Here is a 23,057-nt window from a genome sequence, read left to right on the forward strand (position 1 = left end):
GCAGACATAAAAACTCATAGAGTAAGAAGTACTAGTGGAACAGGGATTTGCTTTTTTTTAAATGTGTAATCTATATTTTTTTAACAAAAGTATCTTCAATCCTACTACTACAATTATGGATTTACGAGCATCGACAGGTGGATTATCCATTCTTAATCTTCATCTTTCCCCAGTCTTCTCCCTCCCATTACATTTTTTAAACTATTTAATTTTGTCTACATTTTGTTCTTTGTAGATTTTTACTGCTAATATCCTCTGAATTTGTTATGTAGGAGTAATTATTGCCTTTTCTGTCATTGCCTTGATTGTCACAAGGTTAATAGAAACTAAAGGGCATGATTGATCGTTTTACCATACAGATAATTACAAATTAACTATTAAAGCCAGCTTCAACTGGTTTTTCATTTCATGAGGCAAATTAAATTTGAAAATAAAAGATAAGCTGTTTTTTTAAATATTAAACTTAATGACTTTCTGGCTTCCCCTTTGAAACCACAGCTCAATAACCAAACAAATTGTCATTAGAGAAAGAGAGAGAGAGAGAGAGAGAGAGAGAGAGAGAGAGAGAGAGAGAGAAAGAGAAATGGACAGAGTTGCATTTTAGAATTTGTTTTGGCATTCAAATTATGCTTTAGAAACACATACAGTGCAATTCATAATGACCAGGTTTTAAATGATGTTGTCAGCAAAAGTACCATGCACTTTAAAAGGCAAGAAATTGTTAACCTGCATGGGCCCTGTCTTACAAAGAGTTGCGATTGATCTAAACAAATTCCAATTTGTCCAATCAATTGCAATTTTGCGGTCTATTATCTCTTGATGTACTTAGTTGCGATTGATATCAATCACAAATAAGTTGCAATCAATATCAACTCTTTAGACAGGGCCTTGGAGTCATTTCTTTTCTTGAACTGAATATGTCTTTGGATTGATACTTGAGAAATTCAATAAACTCTCTTCTTCCCCAAATACCACACTCAATTCTTTCCAATTTATGCAAGGGCACTTTCATTGATCAATGATTTTTGATTAAGCATGTTACGTGCCAGCCGTTCTTTTGTCAATTGAGCTCTATAAGGGTTGATAATGGATATGTTATGTTTGGAGCCAGAAGGATGCCAACGCTGTGTTAGAAACTTAGAATATATGAGTTAATGCCCTTCTGGCTCCAAATAGACAGTATCTGGTCTCCAAGCTCGACCAGTTACAAGACACCTTTGTTGTGAAGAAAACAACAGTTTTGTCCCTCTCTCTCTCTCTCTCTGGAGTAAAGAACTATGTAGGACCTACTCAATGATATGTAAAAAGAAAATAGTCACACTAGCAAACAAACATCTCGTATTCAAAGGATTCCATGGGATGAGGCGATAATTCCATCATTTAAACCTGTCATGAGGGGTTCTCCAAGTTGAAAGAAAAGTCTGGTAAAAGTGAAAAATATTTGTGAGCTTTGTTATTCTTTTTCTGTCAGTTTAGATGAATACCATAGTCAAAGTACCCTCTGAAACAATGAAACATATGCATTCACATTCGAGAGACACATGTTTATTTTTTTAATATTCTTTTGTGAAGAAAGAAAGACCCCCCCCCCCACCCCCTCCAAAAAAAAGGAAAAAGAAAAGAAGAATGAAGGCATGTTGTAATATGAACTTGATGGAAGCACATGCTGCTGTCTGTCAACAGGGATACCTCTCACATGGTAACCCCAGGTTGACCTCTGTATATGTCACCAATGTCTATTGAGCCCCATTCAAAGCACAGCATCTCACATTTGTTATTATCCTTTTAACAAAAAATAATCAGCATCCTGCTTGCTCTAAGTCTGAACGTTGTAGCTTATGAAAATCGTATAACTGGGTGGGGCCTATCGCGAGCGCTCTGTAATGATTGGCCACGAAGATGTTTTCTAGTCTGTACACTCCTTTCGCTGTACAACGATTCTTAATACCACGTTTCTTTTCATGATTTTTGTATACATTTTAACATGTCCGAACATGCTTATTCAAGCCAAGTTATCCGACCTGGTGTTGACTTGTTTAGTGTCAGCTGGTTTGCTCCTTTGGGATTGGAGCTGACATTTTGGGTATTTGTGTCATCCATTACCAGTTTTGTAACTTCGCATTTATGAAATATAATTTGAAAGGTCTTGGTGAGATTAGATCATGTATCCATAGGCACTTTATGTTGGAGCAAGGTGCATGGAGTCACATTTCTTTGTGCAGTCAGGAGGGATGCATGTTAAGAGAAGGAGAAGAGAGTCACTGAATGTTTGAGAGATGGTCATGAAGAGGAAGTTGAAAAGAAATTAAAGAAGTGGGAGATAGATCGTAAATTTATAAATAAAGTGGACTTCTCCTCTTCCCCGCTAACATAATTCTTTTTTTTTAAAGTACTGTAGAAAATGAGAAGGAAAACCATTGTTCCTTTACCACACCCAAATTGCAAAGATGCTCTCTGAACATGAAAACCCTCGACCTATATTATATCTTACTCATCCGAATGCAATTCTTTTCATTCTTTCATGAAAAATCAGTGAAAAGAGCATAATTGATTTTCCCCATCAGATTTGATAGTCTCCTCAATTATGGTAATCCCTGTATTATAAGGAATTCAGATAGTGATTCTGTTGAGACATGTAGCTTTTCGCAGTTTTCTGAGACAAGACGAGGGACCATTCAGAAGATTCTTCCACCCCCTCCCCCTCCAGCGAGAGGGCATTTAAATACCCAGCATAGCATTCTAAACCCCTTTCACCTTCTCAACATTTTGCTTTGTTACTCCACCAACATGTTCCTTTCTTCAAAATCTATGTACCACTTTCATGATTTGAAAGCCTCTGAGTGGCCTTCAGAGAGCTCTGTATTAGCACTGCAACCATTCAACTGTTGTTCTGTTTGATCAAACTTTTGTGTCCAGTTCCTGGTATTTTCTTTTTTCTTTTTGTGACCCCGCTTGCCTGGATATTGAGTGTATAAGTGTAGATTAGACATAGGAGAGAGAGAGAGAGAGAGAGAGAGAGAGAGAGAATTTTGTATCCCCACTTGCATGGATGTTGAGTGTATAAGAGGATGATTAGACATAGGAGAGAGAGAGAGAGAGAGAGAGAGAGAGAGAGAGAGAGAGAGAGAGAGAGAGAGACGGGGGGGGGGGGGGGGGGGGGGGGGAGGGACAGATTGCCATGAAAGAGCTAGAAGAGAAAAGGTACTTTTGAATAGATGTAAAGAGGAGTAATTGGGGGGGGGGGGGAGGAAGCAATAATGAATGAGACAGAACACAAAATAGCAACATGAAGATTTTGATTAAAAAGTGAGATCAGACAAAGAAACGGTAGTGGACAAAAGCTGAAAAAAAGTCTAGTAAGTCCATGGTAGGACAGGGAGGTGAAGAATATGTACGCAACAGAATGGGTCAATTTAAAGCAGACTTTATTTATGTAGATGATTTATATGATTAATGTGCAATAAGTTCTGTTGGCTTGCATTTTTACGAAACTAGATCTATATATCACCAGGGACACATATTTAGACCAGATTTTTGACTGTTTTTGATATTCTACCTAGAGACATTATATAACAATATGTCCCTGTTTTACCTTGGAGTCTGTAAGCGCACGCTCAGTCGCTCACCCCACGAAGTCAGTTCACCTACCAGAAATGTATCTGTAAGACTATTCGTGCATAATTCTTTTGTACATAGTTGGTGTGTGAGCGGATGCACACATGGCTAAAGTGTTACGAATCGAGAACAGTCCAGGCAGAGGGACTGTGTAATGAGGATTTAATATTTTTTTAATCTACCGGTAAATATGTTGGCCTTTTCATAGCATTTAAATTGATACTTTTTCTCCAGTGAAATCAAATTTAAGGAATGCTTACATTATCTCCCAAATAAGAAGTTTATTTTTATATTACTGAATTTATATGGTACATACATGTAGCTGAAACAAGTCTTGAAGTTCAAGTTGGTCAAACAGTGTGAGCCTCTAGTGTGCTGGAGTTGCGGTTTGATGCTGGACAAATAGAAAATAAATTTCAACACTTTTGGACACAGCTCTCACTGGCATTAGCAATTTTTTGATGATCTTTGTAGTCTTGCCGCTGGCCACAAAACATTATTAGTCTACTCAGCATGACCTCAATAGATATCATTACTGCCTAAAAGTTCAAGGTATGTATTTGGAGCTTTGACGAACTTAATTTCACGCAGAATTGATATAGGAGAGGGTTTTATTTTTTTATAACTGATTTAAACAGTCTCTCGTTCTGGAAGAATGCTTTTAAGACTGAATGCATTTGGGGGAATTCTATTATCATACTACCTATTATTGTTGGTATTGTGGATGGTGGCAGCCTGCATTGTAGACTATGAAAGGCCATAGAAGGGGGGGGGGACCTTATACCAATGTCCATTTCCTAAACTTGACCCGACACTGACCTGAGTGGTAATCTGCTAGGATTACTTGTCCGGCTGCCATCTAAATAGGAAGTTTTTTAAAGGACGTATCTCAGTTTGAACTTGAACTATATTTTGCATGGCTAGACAGAGTAGTTTTTATCCTTGCTTACATTGCATGTTATCTGCTGAGCGCTAAAAGGACGTCAACTCATATCAATTGAAACGTAATAATGCCCTTCTGGCTCTCAACAGCTGGATGATATTTAGGGCACTAGATTATAGAGGTTGAGCAGCTTAGAATAGGGGATTTATATGCATACCGGTAGGTACATAGGAAGTGTGAATATAAATGCAATGAAGAATGGTGTCACTGTCAAATTGTGTAAAGGATTTGAGATCAAACTCCATTATTTCAAACTTTTCAACGAAATCAGCACAATCTTCATAAAACAACCCTGATTCGTCACAGATAAAAAGTTTTAGGAAATATTGATTGTAGTGAAATATTTTTTCCAAGAAAGGGCAACTACCGTAGCTTCAATATTGGATTTTTTCAATACTGTATGTGTACAATTACAAATTGTACTGGAGTGGAAATTTCTGCATAATGTGCATATTGTTCTAAAATGATGGATACACAAAATAATGCTTCCCCATAAACCTTTTTGACCGATTTTGCAATATATATTTTTTCTCAAAAAATGACTTATCCCTTTAAACTCATGGCCTGATAACTTTGATCGTAGCACACCTGTAATAATAGGGAGTGAGGGAGGGGGAGGGGGGGGGGAGGGGCCGGGTAAGCGGCGACCACCTCTCATATTCTTGTGAATTTTTCGCTCAGCCAAGAAACTATGTGGAAAGCCAAATCTTTAAGAATTGACCCGGGCGCTGATCAAACGATGATCAAACAAATGTTTTGTGATGTTGGTGCTGTAAACATCTTTGATGGCTTGCTGTTGTCCAGAAACGTTTAGAATTAGAAATTTAATTCGTTCAGCTCAGCCTTTCTTAGTCTTTCTTGTAGGGAAACGAAAATGAAAGATCACTGTGATACATGAATTCAATTTTTTTTTAAATTTTTCTTTGAACTTAATTTTTAGCAGGCTTGATTCGACTCCGTTGATTGCTGTCTGTTTTTGTTCGGTTGTCCCCCATCTCTAAAAGCAATATCTCATCCTTTTCACCAACAGTATTCTGTCTCAGTTGAAAAAACTTTAAAAAATATGGAAAAATTGGTTGCATTTCAGCTCTTCAGAACGAGAATAAGTGTTACAGGACCAACTCCCCCCCCCCCTTTTCTAGAAAAGAAAAAAAGGGAAATTGTCACAAAAGTTCATATCTTCTCTCTTCACCAGAAAACTGACGAATGAGTGACCTTGGTCCCTCTGTTGTCTTGGTCTTTTTCATATTTTCCCCTCAATTTCATATATTATATATTATATCGGAAAGTTGGAATGGAGCAAATTTAGAAGGGATTGGGGTTAAATTGAGTATTACAGTGTAAATGCTGTTGTCAAATTAGAAATTGATTTTTCCCTCCATTAAGCCTACAAGTGGTATGCGATGAGATATTGGTTCATTCAATGAACTCGCTGGTTCACAATTCCTGTGGGGATAAAAGCAGGACAAGTGCATTATTTGTGTTAGAAAATCCTGGATGTAACAGTAATTTTCCTGGAAACTTTTATGAAGACAGAGGTCTCTCCAAATTTTATAGAAACTTTAGAATATTGGTATACAAAATTCACGGTATATTTCACCTGGTGAAGTACACATGTATGGCCTTGATTAAAACTCATAATGAATGTTTTACCTGTTCGCAGTTGTGAGAAAAAGGTTCTGAACAACGTTTGCTTCTCTTATTGTTTCAAGTATAACAGCTGAGCTATTACAATCGATATCATTTTTTTTTTGCCTGGGGTCATTTTTCTTTTTACTCTGTCGGTAAAACCATTCGTGCTGGTGGTTGTCCCATACATGTGCATTCAAGATGTGTTTTTTGTTTCTCTCATTCTCACTAGCGGTTTCTATAGTTTTGGCAAAGAGGTAATAACTCCTTGGTTTTAGGGGGAGAGCTTGCTGTGAGGAACAGCATGAATTGCAAACCTGGCCGGGCCGCCTCAGATAAGACACATGTTTTTAAAGTGGCCCCTAGGTTTGTTCTTAGAAAGACTATTAAAGTTAAAAGGTGCTGCTCTGTTTCTCAATTTACAAACCACACATGATATGCAACCACATTTATGTGTATTGCTTTCTTTCTTTTTCCTTTTTTTGGTATATAGTTCGAAATTTGTATATTTTCTTTTTAGACCCTCCAAGACTTTATGCCCCAAAACTAGACTAGAACTCTGCCTATTAAACAGAAGAAGTTTAGGCCTATATATCATATTAAGTTAACATGATTGCTCAATATCTCTGTTGTTACTTTGTTTTTCACACTTATTTTACACATTTTTTTCTCACAGTGACGTGGATGCCATTTTCTCATCAGAAAATTCAGAATACAACAAAAAGTAGACAAACATGTCAAGAATGTTTTTAGACTCTTTTCAAGATCGTCTGCCAAAGATTTCCTTCTCGTTATGCTTCATTCACTGAGTAGAGGTTATTTTGTAAATAGTGTCAAAGTTGAGATAGTGCATTTTATTTTTCAAGTGCTTTGTAAAAATTGAGTTTGCCAAGGCCCAAGCCCATTTGAGCTTGATATCCGTAACTGTCTGTGACGTCTTCTTTATGAGTTCTTGATTAGAATCACAATAAAAGAGATAAGTGGTTGAAATGTAGAACAAGATTAAGACTTGTTCGGGGTTTCTGAAGGACTTCCGTCAACTTTCAATTAAACGTGGAGAGCTGAACACACTTTACTTTGGTCTCTTAATTGTCTGATTCAAGGAAGATATCAACATAGCCTTCAAAACACTGTTTTTCATGTTTATCAAAAGAATTGTTATTCAGTTAAAAGTGTCCTTGCTTTTGAAAGCCTGGTATTAGACTGGTAATTCACTCTTCTTTTTTCTTAATTGACCACTTTATTGAAGGAATTGAAATCCACTTTTCTGTGAATATTTCTCTAATTTTGCCTCCCCCCCCCCCCCCCCCCCCCTCTCTCTCTCTCTTTCCCTGATTATTCGCTCATTCACTGTTCTAATTGTCTACTTCTACATGTAGGAAGATATTGATATAGCCTTCAAAACATTTGTGTTGGGATTTGTAAATATTTATCATAGGAGGGGGTAGTGGCGCCCCAATAATGGATGATTTTAGAGTTAGGCATTAAATAATCAAGTTATATTAAATGTTCTGCAATCACACTTAACAGCGACTAGTTGTCTGCAAATATGCACCTCATATTGATATTAAAGATGACATTGTCATCCCTTTTCTTGATGCCACCCCACCGCCTCCTTGAAAATGATAGCTTTCCTAAAGCATCATCAGCATAAGACTAGTTCCTTTGCTTTTCTTTATTGAACCATAGACTTACTAAGTATAGGAAGAGATGCATGACACAGCTCAAATTTGACGCTACTCAAACAGAATATCTGGGGGGGGGGGGGCATTTCACAAAACTTGTCATCAGTGACAAATGACAGTTTTTGTTATAAGCTACTGAAATCCTTGCTTCTGATTGGTTATCAGCTGATTTGTCACTGATTTTGTCATTTGTCATTGAAAACAGGCTTTGAGAAACGCCCTCTTCTCTATTGAGAGTCAGAAGGATTCTGTGTTTAGTGATATGGCACAATAATGCCCTTCTAGCTCTGAGTAAGAGATATCCTTCCAGGGAGAAAAGAGGTCAAAACAATCACCTGTAAGACTTCATTGTCAAAGAAAATCTTTCTTGTTTCCTCTACTTCTTTGTCAAATACTTCCTTTCCTCTTTGGATTGATTGGAGTGGAAAGTGGTTTGACAGATGGCTTACCTCTCGACTAAAGATAGATTTATCATTGGTATCATATCAAGTAGATCTTGAAGCTCCTCCATGTCAATATAGGAGGGCTTCCCATTATGTTTCCCCTTGAGGTCCAGAGTGGTTCTACAGGTGGTCCAAGTTTCAAAATTCCATCTTGGACCTATGTCCATATCTAATCCTAAACCTATTGCAAAACCCAAACTTGTGCAACCCAAACTGTAAACTATATATATCTGGGATGAAATGTAAGACCATGGACCCTACCACAAAAGCATGTGTCGGAGCTTGGAGCACCTCCAGACTAAATCAGAGCTATACATATGAGGGATGGCATCACATTTTAGGGAAAGGGGGGGGGGGGGTCCATGTAAAAATGTAGAATTGGGGCAAGGAATAATAACAGATTGTCATAAGATTAGATTTGATCTTGGAAGAATTTGGTATTCTCAGAAAGAAAAAAAATCAGTAAGCTCACCTAGTCTCCTTTCCTTCCCATATTTTTCCATTGTACTTTAGTAGGCATGATGTGTGATTGCGCATGTCAGCAATGATTTAAATTGTATTGTCAGCTTGAAGATTTCTGGTTGGAATATGATGGTACTTTTGTCTCAGTGACCTACTTCCTCTGAATAGCCATGTTTCTGAACATTGCAGATTTGAGTAATTAACATTTATATAGAGTGGAACCTATCCTCAAAACAACAGTGCAAATTACCACTGTATACCATAAACAAGTGGCCTTTCAGTTCCACAACACAGATATAGTTCTAGAGGGAGATGATATGTGATCATTATATATTCATAGTGCTTTTATAGAGCAGTGGATGCTAAGGTATGTTTGATAGTATCTCTTTGGTTAGACCATTGATCTACATGTACTACCAGTAATAATAATAATAATAATAATAATACTCAGTTTTTATATAGCGCTTATTAGAATCAAGCGCTTCCAAACTGGTGAACTGTACCTGTGGTTGCAGATTGGGTCTGATGGTAGTTGTAGGATTATTGTAGAGGCATCGGGGGCCTTCTGAGGAGAAAACAGTCTAGACGTCCAAAGGAGGAAAGAAGTGAAACCACGTGGGGAAATTTTGTGCCCCCATCAAAACTTTTATTGAGTGGGACAGTACCATAAAATAGGATTAGAAAGGTTTGCATAGTAATATGGTCAGGCATGACGTAAGTTTGTGACGTTATTTGTGAGGCCTAGAAGCATTAATGGCAAAGACCAACCCTTTAACGTTTAAGGGCAACCAACCTGTGTAACGGAATATTTGTATGAAAGCTTAAAAGAAATAGACAAACAGAATGGCGAAAGTTTGAAATGAAACAAAGCAAATAATAAGAGATTTATTAATGGTATAGGCCAGTGCTACTGACAAGTAGTCCCCATTTTAGTTTGCTCAATTAGGCGGTAAAGTAGTTCCTGTTCTTAGTAGGTCCATGGGCTTATTTAGGGTCTACATTGGTCCTTTCATCAATAATGGACCGTTAAGGCTTGGATCTACTTATGAGCTCCCCTGCCAAGGATCGGGTCCAATCAAAGTGACAATGAAGGGGGAATTAAGCAGTCAACAACCCTCTTAAGTTGAGTCATTTGTGGGGTCAGCTGATTGAGATATCCTGAGTGATTAAGTCCCTCTTTAGGATAGAGGGTTAATTAGTCAGGGATTAGAGGGAAAGTCAAGCAGGGAGAGTTTAAGAAAGGATGAAGTCATGATGAGAAGATAATTAAGGGGATGGGATGTTTGTGGTCTCTTGTTATTCTTCAAGATTGTCTTGAACATCTTTTTTTTCCTTCCTATTATGTTCCAATTTATTATTTGTATGTAAATATTACTCCTCTTCTGTTAATACTTCTTCTTCTTTCACTTCTACTTCTTTCACTTCTACTTCTTCTTCTTCTCCCTCGTCTTCTTCTTCTTCTCCTTCTTCTTCTTCATCATCTTCTTCTTCTTCTTCTTCTTCTTCTTCTTCTTCTTCTTCTTCTTCTTCTTCTTCTTCTACTACTACTTCTTCTTCTTCTTCTTCTTCTTCTTCTTCTACTTCTTCTCTTTCTCCTTCTCCTTCTCCTTCTCCTTCTCCTTCTCCTTCTTCTTCTAATTTTGCAATTCACAACATCTAACTTTGCTACATGAACTGTAGTCACTTCCAAATTTACCCATTTAATGAATCATCGCTTACACTCCAAATTTCATTTGGTGCAGATTTTAATCACAAGCAGACATAATCCTTTTTCTTTGCTATTTTACTGATGATCCTGTGACATTAATCATTTATCCATGGGGGAAATCCAGGATTATCTCACAGACCATAATACAGCATAGGTTGTTTACAGATGCAGTCTGACTTTTAAAGAAGACGCAGATGTTTCTCAATCCTTATTTTCCTTAGTCAGGTGTTGCCAATTTGTTATTTGTAAGATCTACTTGGAAATCACTACCGATTAGGTAGAAAATCGGTGGTCTGGATGTGTGCAGTTTTGACACATCATAATGATCTTTCCATGTGAATTATTCTAGGTTTTAAATATGTAGAATTAAAGTGTAAAATTACAAAATCAGTAGTTTCAGGAAATTAGATGGCATCTTTTGAAAAAAAAACATTACCATTGTCAGGGGCCAATACAAATCCAACATACTTTAGAAAGTGAATGTATTACTGGTAGCTCATAATTGGCCAAGGCACAGTACAATATTAAAAAAGGAATGTTTACTTTTAATTATGTGAAATGAAAATGATAAAAGGAAGTGAAATGGTGGGAACATTTTAGAGGATTTTGTCCTTTTCATGCAGTGCCCATCCAAGGATATTCTTTGTTGCCCGATGGCCATCAAAATCTATGCCACAAAACTTGTTTTTGTATTCGGTGCAGATTGGCCTAATAATCGCATTTATGTCGCAATTTGCTAGTCATAGTTTTTCAACGGAAGGTATGTGTGGTATTTTGCCATTATCTCTGTCTGAACCGGCTAATGTTAAGAAAATGATGTTTTGCAAAAATCTGATACGAGTGGGATTCTCTTCCATTAAGATTGTTTTGTGTAGTTCCAAAACAACTGTCGCCTGGAATGTTGACGTATTTCACATACAACAATATAATTAGTGACATTTGTTGGTAATGTTTATTTTGCATTTTAAAACTTGTTATTGTTTTCCTTGTTTGTTTGTGTCGAGTGTGCAAGAGATGATATAAAAGACTATCAGATGAGTAGATTGAAAAGAAACATAAACAGAAGGAGTGGAAAGAGGGAGAGAAACGGAAAGAGAAAGAAAGAGGGATGGGAGAGAGAGATTAAGAAAGAGAGAGAGACGCAGATATCCCAAAAGAATGAAAGATAGTGGGAAGGAAAGAAAGAAAGAACAAAAACAGGGAGAGGTTGATTTGTTCATGGAGGAATGTAAGTAGGATAGATATTTGAAATAAACAGAGAAAAACAGTAAAGTCAGAGAGATAGAGAAAGAAAAACAAAAATAATAATAAAAATTTAATTTTTATATAGCGCTTAATACAAATGTCTCTAAGCACTTTACAAATATGCTACATGTATTACCCCGGTCATTGGATTCAGTGCTTGCCCTCACACAATGTGTGCACAATCTCCACTCCCTGGGGAGCATTCCAACATGGCGTTACATGACGCTCAAAAACTGTTTGACCAACAACGACGGTCGCATCATAAAAACATAGAATGGGAAGGGTCTGTTGAGAAACTATTAGTGAAAGTGCAGAGGGAGAGAGAGAGAGAGAGAGAAATGGAAAGAGAAAGAAAGAGAAAGGGGGAGAAAGGTAGATATACATATATATAGAGAGAGAGAGAGAAAGAGACAGAGACAGACAGGGTGAGAGAGAAAGGGAAACAGACGGGTTGAGAGAGAAAGGGAAAGAGAGAAAGAAATGCACAGAGAAATCAAATAACAAACCTGAGGGTATGTAAAGACCTTGACATCAATGTCAACTTTCTGATCATGGCGAGTTTGAAAAATGGCTTTTGGCAAACATGAAGACAGCTCGCGCTTCTTGGGGCATAATGTTTTCGACATGACAGTCTGAAGTCTGAAGTGCGCAGGGATGTTAGTGATACTTCGGGGTAGATGATTTCCAGCTTTCGTTCGGAAGTTTGTCAGCTATAAATAAAGACAGATGTTTGGGGAATATGATGTTCAATGTTACATTTGTTTGGGAGAACAGTTTACTTTGGCCCCTCTACTCTAGGGAATTGTCATTTAAAGAGTTGTCTTGAGGCCATTTTGTAGGCCGGTGCCATTAAGGTTCTCTTTGTTTACAAAGCATTCTCCATTTAATGTGTCAACATGATTAAAGAAATGTTGCTGTGTGATGGAGGAACATACATTTCATTTAAAGCCCCACTGCACTGCTTATATAGCTACTTGCGCCCTCTACATGTATATAGCAAACAATGCCTAATCGGTGACCATTGGCCCCCAATGGTCTACTTTTTCTTATGATTATTGAGAGCTGATTTGATCAGATAACCACCTGTCAGGGACCATGCAGGGAGGTCCAATCCCTCCAGGCCAAACTAGTGCAGATAGGCTTTAAGGCATGTGTAAATGAATGACCTCACATTTTTTTCCTTCTCAGGTTTTTGTTAGGTGCGTTAATCTTGTACATGTAACTATGGTTCTGCAAATGCAATTCTCGACAGGCTACTCGTACATGTTGTATGCTTACCTCTTCGTTAGGCAGAATGAATTTTAACTACTTAAATAAACTTATTAAACCTTCTCTTATTCTCTGTGTTATCTCATTTCAGCCTCAGAATATACTTCTGACCTCCAAAGAAACCAGTGAGAGTGACATAAAGCTGATAGACTTTGGAATCGCACGCTACCTCAACCAGGGAGAAGAGATAAGAGACATTCAGGGCACACCAGACTATGTTGGTAAGTGGTTTACACTAACTATACCTAGCAGGTCCTTCAACCATGGACCTACTAATCCTGGATCAAACAATATTCCTACTTGTAGGTTTAATTATCCATCACCCAAGTTTCCTGATAAAATCCATGGACTGACACATATCTGTTGAACAAAAGACATTGATCCACCACCCTATAATTCACTTTTGTCAAATCAACAGACACCATGGCATTGGTCAACCTCACTGGCATGGAGAAACTTTTACATCGTCTGTTTGACTTGTTTGTGCTTCTTCTAAAAAGCAGAAGTTACTCCATTTCATCTCCAGGAGATAGTAATAATAATAATAATTGGATTTATATAGGGCCTTTTCCAAAGGTTACAAGGCGCTGCTCTCTTAGACTTTCAACAAGGAGATTCTCTGCTACGAGACCATCACACTCTTCACGGATATGGAAGTATATTTATGTTCTAACTTTTGTCTCATTTTGCCATATCCTCCAGCTCCTGAGATCCTCAACTACGATCCCATCACCCTCTCCACCGACATGTGGAGCATTGGCGTCCTGACCTACGTCATGCTGACGGGGATCTCGCCCTTCGCCGGAGACACCAAGCAGGAGACCTTCCTCAACATCTCCCAGCTCAACTTAGACTTTGCCGAGGAGGACTTCAGCTGTCACTCCCCAGAGGCCAGGGACTTCATCCAGAGTCTCTGCGTGATCGATGCAGAGTAAGTAGAGAAACCTGGGGGGCATTTCACAAAACTTGTCATCAGTGACAAACGTGACAGTTTTTGTTATAAGCTCCTTGCTTCTGATTGGTTATCAACAGATTGATCACTGATTTTTGTAATTATCATTAAAAAAAAGCTTTGTGAAAGAAAACTTGTCATCAGTGACAAATGTGACAGTTTTTGTTATAAGCTTCTGATTGGTTATCAACAGATTTGTCACTGATTTTTGTCATTTGTCATTGAAAAAAGGCGTTGTGAAACAGGCCCCAGATGTCAGAGAGCTGAAGGGAGAAAAGGGAAATCAGTTGTCCTTGGTTTGAAATAAGTGTAGTTCTAACAATATTAGGGGGCAGGGGGTAGAAGCAAAAGATGGTTGATAGTCGGAAGGGCATTACCCTTTGTTATCTGATAATTGATATCCGTGAATATTCTTCTGGCTCTGGGTAAATAAAAACTGAAAATAACATTTTGTTGATCACAGGAATTGATTCCTTGATATACAGTGTTGATAGTTTTTGTGTATAAACTACTGGGTCCGTTGCATAAAGTCTATTAAAATTGATGGTAACTTTGCCATCAATGGCAACTACCATGTTAACAGGGCTCAACAGCCAATCAAAATCAAGGTCTCCATGGTAGTTGCCATTGATAGCAAAGTAACCATCAATGGTAAGTTTTATGCAACAGGTCTCAGCCACTATCTTCAGTTTATGAATGAAAAAAAGAAATCCAAAGACAAGACATCTTTTGGCCTTCTGAGTACGGGTGTTCTGAGTCATATTTATTAGCCTTGATTGAAGTACTGTACGATGTTGTTTCCAGCGTTGCTTACGTTTACTGATGATTTTGGATTCTATGTTGATTGCAGGAAACGCCTGAGTGCTAAAGAGTGCCTTGATCATCCATGGATCCAGAAATTCAGCAGCATGCCTGTTACCCGGGTGCTTGACGACAACGAGAATGTGACGCAGCAAGATAAGTACGACACCGAGGTCTCATCGCTCACCATCAACGTGGTCATCCAGAATGACGACAATGAGGTCGTCAAGAAGAAGGGGACGGACGAAGAGAACGACAACTACCTGGAGAACCGAACCGTGGAGTACGTCTCGCCGAGGGAGGTGAAGAGTCCAAATGAGCAGGTGCAGGATTCTGAAGCCTGTTTAGATGTCAGGAGTGGGATCATCATAGAAGAGATTCTTTCAGACATGGATGTTCATATGGATGTGGAGAGCAAAGACGGACAAACGGACACCACCCAGGACCTTCCCCACATTCAGGAAGAGGTCCAGGTTTTATCTCAGTATTCAAAGAGCTTTGAGGTTTTAGATCATGAACTAGTAGAGAAGCGCGAGTATCCTCTTATCTCGCAACCGAGGCAAGTCATCATCGAGAGTCTAGAGGACTCTCCTGCGGCGGTGTCTCTGCAAGGGGAGAGCAGTGTGGCCCTGGGAGACATGAAGTGCAGGAGCTGCAACAGGTTACACCCAGAATCACAAAGTGCCTCTGACCGGAGCAGGTCACCATCCTCCAGCCCTATGGGTACGCGGCGGACCCTCTGCCCGAACAAGGAGAACTTTCCTAAAGACATCCGGGAACCCAAGAGGTTCTGTCTGGAAGTGGTCCCTCAACAGCAGGGCCAAGTCGTCTGTTGATAGTCGCAGGTTTTCCAAACAATCCAACATATTTATTCTAGATATTGTTTTTATCATTGTTCATTAGCGATGACTGACAGTTTCAGTACATTTTTCACATTAAACAATCACTTGGGAACGTGTTATGTTAGTGGGGAAGAGTTTTAAATTCTTGGCATTTTAGAGGTTTTATTTGAAATCATTTTATGGATGATTATTATCATTGAATTATAGTGTAAAGAGAAGGAAATGTGAATATATAATGTATGAAATTATTTGAATTCATTGTAGTGCTGAGCACTTAAGTAAGTTAACATTTATGGTACCAAAGTAACTTTTTACTTAAATAAGTTGTTAGGTCTTGTTGATTCAAGACCTCAGTAAACTAATGCCTTGCTCTTTGCAGAGAGTTCCTATACAAAATAAAAGCGACATCAAGAACTTCCAAAATGAGGCAACTTTTGTGAAAAGGGTGCTATGTGTTTTCTGTGTGTAAGTATTAAGAATAACTATGCATTTTTATACAATTCATCATGATTCCGTTGGTGAGAAAACGTGAGAAGGCCAAAACAGTTGTCTTCACAAAAGGGGAAAAAAGAGAAATATGCCTTTAGATTAATGTTGCATGCATCTTGAAATTTCGTAGAATACTTTTACAGCAAGTCCTACCAAATATGTGTGATGCTCCTAGACATATGGGGTGTTGCAAGAAAGTTGCGATTGGTTGCAAGTTGCAAAATTTGCAACTGATATTTGCTATCGATTGTAACTCAACTTTCTTGCAACGCCCCACTAGTCTCCTAAATTTCCTAGGATTTTGTTTGGATTATAATTTTAACAATTAAATTCAGTTAACTAGATCTAGCTTTTATTCCCCCTCCCCCTCTATCTCTCTCTCTCTCTCTTTACTAATATGGCGTTGCAAGAAAGTTGAGTTGGGATCAATTGCAATTAATCGCAAGACTTGATTTGGAGGATTTGCAATTGATCGCAACTTTCTTGCAACGCCCCAGTAGGCGTACATGTAGATAGGCTACTAGGCAGCTAGCTCAATGTATCATTGAGTGAACTTGGTATGTAGTTCAGGAAAACTGGAAAAAGTACACTAAGTTAGACGAAAGAAACTTGCTAATAATAGTTTCATCTCGTAATGATTTTGCCTATTTTGTATTCTATATCGAATGGTATAGAACATCAAAGAAATTGAATTTTGGAATGAATAAAAAGAAAAAGACAATCTTGTGTCTTTACCAACTTCATTTTTATGGTCGTTGAATGGGCATAACTCCAAATTTGTAGCATTATGCCATATTTTTTTAATTTAGATCTCAGCAACTCAATTAGGGCTCCAGGTGACATACCTTTAGGTAAAATAGAAATAGAAATCCTTGAGTTCAACACTATCTTTTGGGTAGGATATATCATTTATTTACATAAATTTTCTTTTGATTTGGTAGATTGTATGTTAAGATATTCTGCTGTTTATTTATAAGTTTTAATCGTGTTTTTGTGGAAATTGTATTTTCAGTCTTTACTTACAGTGGTTTTGTTCAAGCCTTTGTTGTTTCTTACAGTGAAATTCGCTACGCTCTAGGACAGTTGAGTTGGGTTCCAGACTTCCAGAACGTAGTAACTCACTTGGAGTTACTGCCTTCTGCCTCCCATTCAACCAGTTTTCCTTAGTCATGAATAATCTTTGTTTCTAATTCATGCTGCTTAGGAAAAATTGCAATGGTGTATTAAGAATAACCTTCCTAATATTGTTGATTTTGTGTCGTGAAGAAATTGATAATTCCGTCAGCCATTTGACAAAGTGCGTCTTCATGCATGTTTTGTTGGGGGATTGTTACGAACGCTAGCTCGAAGGGAATTACAGATATATGTTGTGACTTTGTTCCATTTGAACTGTACTTTCTTTCTATGTTGTAGTCGTCCATGTTTTTAGAACCGTTTCCCAGTGTTTCTGTTATCTTTTATTTGTTTGTTTTGGTAGTGGAGAGTCAGGAGTTTTGTATTCATAGATTGTCAGGGCATTTTCTGAGATTCAGTGAACATCATTTAATATGCTATTACACATTCAATGATGCACACACCTTTCACACAAATACACACTTGAATCGAGCTATGTTTTATTGATATCATAGCTTCACCCTCTAGTGACCTTAGAAGCAGTGTAGTCAATGACATTGTCAATTGCATTTTGGAAATTGGGATATAGTCAGTGATGCTTGTCAATTAAATTTGGAATTGTCAGTTACGCTACAGAATTTGTATAAGTTACATTTTATAGTTTTGTGGTAAAAATGTATACCAAATTAGCCTATTCTGCAACTGCATGTTTCAATGTGTTTTCCAATCATCCAAGCATCAGTTGCTTATTGCATTTCAGACAACAATCTTCAATCGTTTTGTGGTCTGCCACCATACTCTATCAAAGAGTAGTAGAAATTGCAAGACCAATACCGGTAAAAGCAAATAAACCCAATTTTATTTATTTAAAGTGTTCATTCAGTAGCTTTAAATTGTCAATACTCAATCTTACCTACATTATAACTCCAATGTTGTGATTTTCTTGGTTCTTAGAGGTTACTTTCTGTTATTTTTTACTTCACCATTAAATTGTTTTTATTGTGACTATGTTCCATGTTGGAAATTTTGATTTATATATTTATGTTTACAAGATGTGCTCCAATCGTAATTAGGATACCCACTATTAGGGAACCACTGCCAAAAGGTTGACTTTCAGTCTGAATTATGATAGATGTATCAAAAGGTGTACTTTATTCCAAACGATGGGCCCTGTTTCATGAAACTTGTTATAAATATTAAGGTACTAGAAATGTTATAATCTACTGAAATCCTAACTCTTGATTGGCTATTTGATTGGCATTTGTTATTGATAACAAGTTTTATGAAACAGGGCCACGATCTGCTCGAAGATATTTTCAAGGAGATAGCTACAGGTATATCATTCCTCTAGATTTTTTCGTGGCAGGTTAGTGTGAGCACCAACACCAATATCAATTAGTTGGTGCAGTTCAGGAGGCAGACTCTTAATAAGAAGATTGTCTCTAGACTGGTAGAAAAATAAATGTACTGTGACAACTAAAAGATACATCAAAATTCAAATTTGTCCTGATAGTTCTAGCTGGACTAATCTTAGTCAGTAAGCTGACCGCTTTATAAAGATGGAACTCATTTTAACCAATGTTAGAAAGCTTCAGTAGAATTTCGTTCAGGATGCCATATGAATGTCAGATACGTATATATTACTTTATCTGTGTGCACACATTTCATTTTTTAGAGTATTCCAGTATATGCCTATGTATATTTTGTGTTCTCAAAGTTTTATTTATGCGTGATACTCGTAAGTGGAAGGGAGATAGTATATTATATTCATTCGTTATCCTATTTGCATCATATTTAATTTTATTCTGATCACATTGTGTTTGTTTTCGTGGTTCAATTCACAAACAAGCTTTATAATCGTTGAGAGGGTATATACTTATATTTACTCAAAAGCTTTTTCAATAGGTAATTTGTCTGGAGATTAAAGAATACAGAGTCCAAACATATATACAGCTTGATTATGTCCTATGACAGTAACATATTTTGTGTACAAGGAGAATTTACTGGGAGAAAGTCATGACTTTGTAAATATGCAAAAACGTCAGCTGTTTCAACATCATAAACTTAAGCAAAATGTTATGGTTGATTAGATTTGTTTACCTATTAAGGTAGGAATCATTAAAGTGGGATCATGTTGGAATATAGTCCAGAAAGGTTATGCAACAATTTTGACAAGCTTAATCTCATTTTCAGTAACTATTCATTATTATCCTTTCCTGAAACGGGTTGGAAACTGTGAAATACTTAATTGAAAGATCATGATACATCAGTTGTCTGTAAACAATGCGTCCGTTTTCATTTCCATGAAAGTATGGCTATTGACACTGTAAAGGCATGATTGTGAAAGTTACCCTGCACGGTTTATATTTTATGATTCGCGAGATTGTTCTCACTGTATCGGTTGCAGTCGAGTGATTTGTCAGTGATCTGGATTTGATTGAATTTCAATGGAAGAAGGAGAAGAAAAAAAACATACAAATAAATATTTTAGCTGTGATGCACCATAGTTCAGTATTTGATCGAAAGGTTTTTTTTTTTTCTTCACTGAATTGAGCTAAGCCAAAGATGATGGAAAGAAATGAGAGGTGTGAAAGAGTGTGTGTGAGAGAGAGAGAGAGAGAGAGAGAGAGAGAGAGAGAGAGAGAGGGGGGGGGGAGGGGGGAGAAAAAGAGAGGAGAGCGAAGAAAAAGAGAGTGGAGAGGGAGGGAGAGAGGGGGGGGAGAAAAAGAGAGGAGAGGTAAGAAAGAGAGAGAGAGAGAAAGAGAGAGGGGGGGGGGAGAAAAAGAGAGTGGAGAGGGAGGGAGAGAGGGGTAAGTGAAAGGGGAATGGATAAAGAGAGAGAGATAGAGAAAAAAAGATGGTATATACTGACAGAAAATCAGTGAGAGGTGGGAAGATGGGATTGGTAGGAGAGTGATAAGGTCTACAAAAAGGAGTTGTATTGCCCTTTAGGTGCCAAATCATGGGTCGGTCGGTCGAAAATCTTTAAAGAAAAAAATCACCTTCTTTTCTGGCTGATATTTTTAGGTTTTAAATGCTTTGATACATATTTTTGTATTCATTATATTTTATTTTTTTAACTTTAACGAAAAAAGAAAAAAAAGCCGACCGTAGATTTCAAGATTTTGGGGTCGGTCGCAAAGGGCAATACAATATTTTTTTTTGTCTAGGCCTAATATATATTGATTAAAGTACAAGGGTTAGGAGAAAGGGAGGATGAGAGGGCGGTTAAAGCTTATCTGCCATAGTTTACAGGAGGGATTAGAGCGCTCTGCAAGGTCACTGGACAGGTGGTTATCTCATCAACTCAGCTCTCAGTTAACATAAGAAAAAGAGGATCATGGGGGACCAATGGTCACCGATTAGGCTTTGGTTGTTATATAGAGGGCGCAAGTAGCTACAAGTAGTGCAATGAGTAATGGCGAAAGGGGATGGCAAAGCTAGAGCAAAAGATAGAGAGAAATACAAGAAGCAGCAATGATGAGAGGATTAGAATAAAAACGAGAGTGAGAATTAAAATCAAAAGAGGAACAGAAAAGAAAGTGAGAGAGGTGAGAAAGGGAGTGTAGGAGACAGAATGGTTGAAAGAATGAGAAGAGGGGGAAAGGGCGAATGAAGATGGAGGATAAAGGGAGCATGTAAAGATGGAAGAAAAGAAATGAGGAGAGGGGAAGAGACAGGAGAAAGACAGAAAGGGGGGGGGGGGCTCTTTCGTAGCACGAACTATCCCTCGTGACGCACAATACAAACCTGAATTGTCAGGATGTTTTGTCATGTTGTTTTGTTCCACAGACTGTAACATGGACACTACTATAACAAGTTTGCTTTAAGAATGTAATTGTAATGGGTAATTTCCAAAATATGCACAATGCAAAAAAGTCAATTACATTACAGGATAAGAACCACAAAATAATGAAGCGAAACATACAAGTTCCACAATCCGCACTTAGTAAAGCAAAATAGTCTTTGAAAAGAGAAAGGGAACAAAATACCTGCCAATATCTTGGAGCTTTGGCAAGGATCATCTGCAAAGTAATCACGAAAATGCGCTTTAAATAATTTGTGACTTTTCATTTTTAGGTTTTCTTAGGTTGTTTCTGTAAGATTATTTTTCTATTTCTGTTAGTAGAATTCTCCCTCTCTCTCTCTCTCTCTCTCTCTCTCTCTCTCTCTCTCTCTCTCTCTTTCTCTTTCTCTCTCTCTCTTTATTTTACAAGTCGCCTGTTAGAACGAGAAATGGAAAAACAGAGAGGGCGGTAGACCATTCCCAAACAAAGCTCAGAGAGAGTTGCTGATTGCAGAAAATTGCAGAAAATCCAAGTTTGTGTGCGTTCAATCACAATCCTGAAAATTCATACTACTAATCCATGTACTTCAGGCCTGTTATCATCTTCAATATTTCGTACAAGCTTTCATTTTTTGCGTTTCTCTCATATATTTGGTGATACTAAATGGTTTTCTAAATCACTAACCATAACAAATTATAGACAATAACACAGTGGCGGATCAGGGGGGGGGGGGGGGGGGGGGGGGGGGGCGGGGGAACGAGCCCCCCCCCCCCCCCCGGCTAAAAAACAACCGTTAATGACCTTTTGAGGGAGATTTTCCACATTTTCGAGGCCCCCCCCCCCCCCTAAAAAAAAAAAAATAAATAAATAAATAAAAAAATAGTGGTACTGGCTACAAAAAAGTGTCTAGGACAGTCATGCTGGCCTATGAATGATGTGCCTACCGGGCCCTGCCCCGTAAATTGTAGGTGAATGACACGCCCAGTCGAAATTATATTTATTTGTTTGTTTCTTTGTTGTATTTTTTGTGGGTGAGGTTTAAATAGCGCACAGGTTTTTTTAGATTTCGTGACACATGAGATGTCATTTGCTTTCCTTTTCGTACAGCCTACATCGTAAGATTGTGTACACCCATATTTCTTGACATATTTCTTGTCGTTTGGTATGATTTTAAAATTCAAAAGTATAACTCTTGAGATCATATTATCATTTTTTTCGTGTACCTAGTTTAATTTTCAATATCCATATTCATGCAATGATAAGAGTAAAGTACATATGAAAAACTGATGTTTTGTTTGTTTGTTTGTTTGTTTGTTTATAAGGTTGAACTTTTGGCATTTTTTTTTGTTTTGGCTATGGTATTTCGTTATATTGGAAATACTCTCTCCATCACATTTTAACTGAATGTTGATTCATTTTTAATGTCTTGTTATAATTTTGTTAAAGAATACTAAATTACGAGAATAAATAATCAAATAAGAAACTTCAATGTTTTGCATAGGTACGTGCACCCTACTCAAATCGCAATGACACTTTATTCTCATGTCACCCACATTGGGGTATTGGAGAATTTTACAGTCAGTTGGAATTTGTCAATTTAGCACTGTAAACGATTTAATATTAATCAATACAAAATAACACTATCGACAATAGTAAGAAAAATTATTATGATAGTTATAATAATAATAATAATAACAATATATTATAATTATTATCCAAAAAAAACGATAATAGTAATTACAACGATAATTAATGCCAGAATGATTAATGGAAGCAATTGAAAAAGAAAGTTACTGGTACCAGTAAATTGATATTTGAATTAATGAATTGCTGAAAATATTCTTTTTACTAAGTTTAAAAGTGTTTGTATATTACCCGCGCATCCATTGTGACATCACAATGCACGCGCATAAAGCGCGAAGCGCATTTTAAATCACTTTGGGAACCCCCTGTACACTTTGAATACATCACAGTGATTATCATTATAATCTTATCCGAGTGAACTTGCATTGAGCGTTTTCTCTAATATTTCTTTACGAATCTTCTAAGTTTTCTTCAAAAATCAGCCCCATG

At 37.5% G+C, this 23,057-nt stretch overlaps 1 protein-coding gene across 1 annotated transcript in view; it reads left to right on the forward strand.

The window, feature by feature from the left end:
• The window catches only part of LOC582485 (serine/threonine-protein kinase 17A), a 53,042-nt gene extending 33,340 nt beyond the window's left edge, over positions 1-19,702 (forward strand). The window contains exons 4-6 of the mRNA XM_030990659.1: positions 13,091-13,220; positions 13,702-13,930; positions 14,802-19,702. Coding sequence (XP_030846519.1) covers positions 13,091-13,220; positions 13,702-13,930; positions 14,802-15,588 — 1,146 coding nt within the window. The 3' untranslated portion in view covers positions 15,589-19,702. The remainder of the gene's footprint in view (positions 1-13,090; positions 13,221-13,701; positions 13,931-14,801) is intronic.
• The last annotated feature ends 3,355 nt before the right edge of the window (positions 19,703-23,057 follow it).

Source organism: Strongylocentrotus purpuratus, unplaced genomic scaffold (genome assembly GCF_000002235.5).
Source record: "Strongylocentrotus purpuratus isolate Spur 01 unplaced genomic scaffold, Spur_5.0 spur5_scaffold_19, whole genome shotgun sequence".
Classification (NCBI taxonomy): domain Eukaryota; kingdom Metazoa; phylum Echinodermata; class Echinoidea; order Camarodonta; family Strongylocentrotidae; genus Strongylocentrotus; species Strongylocentrotus purpuratus.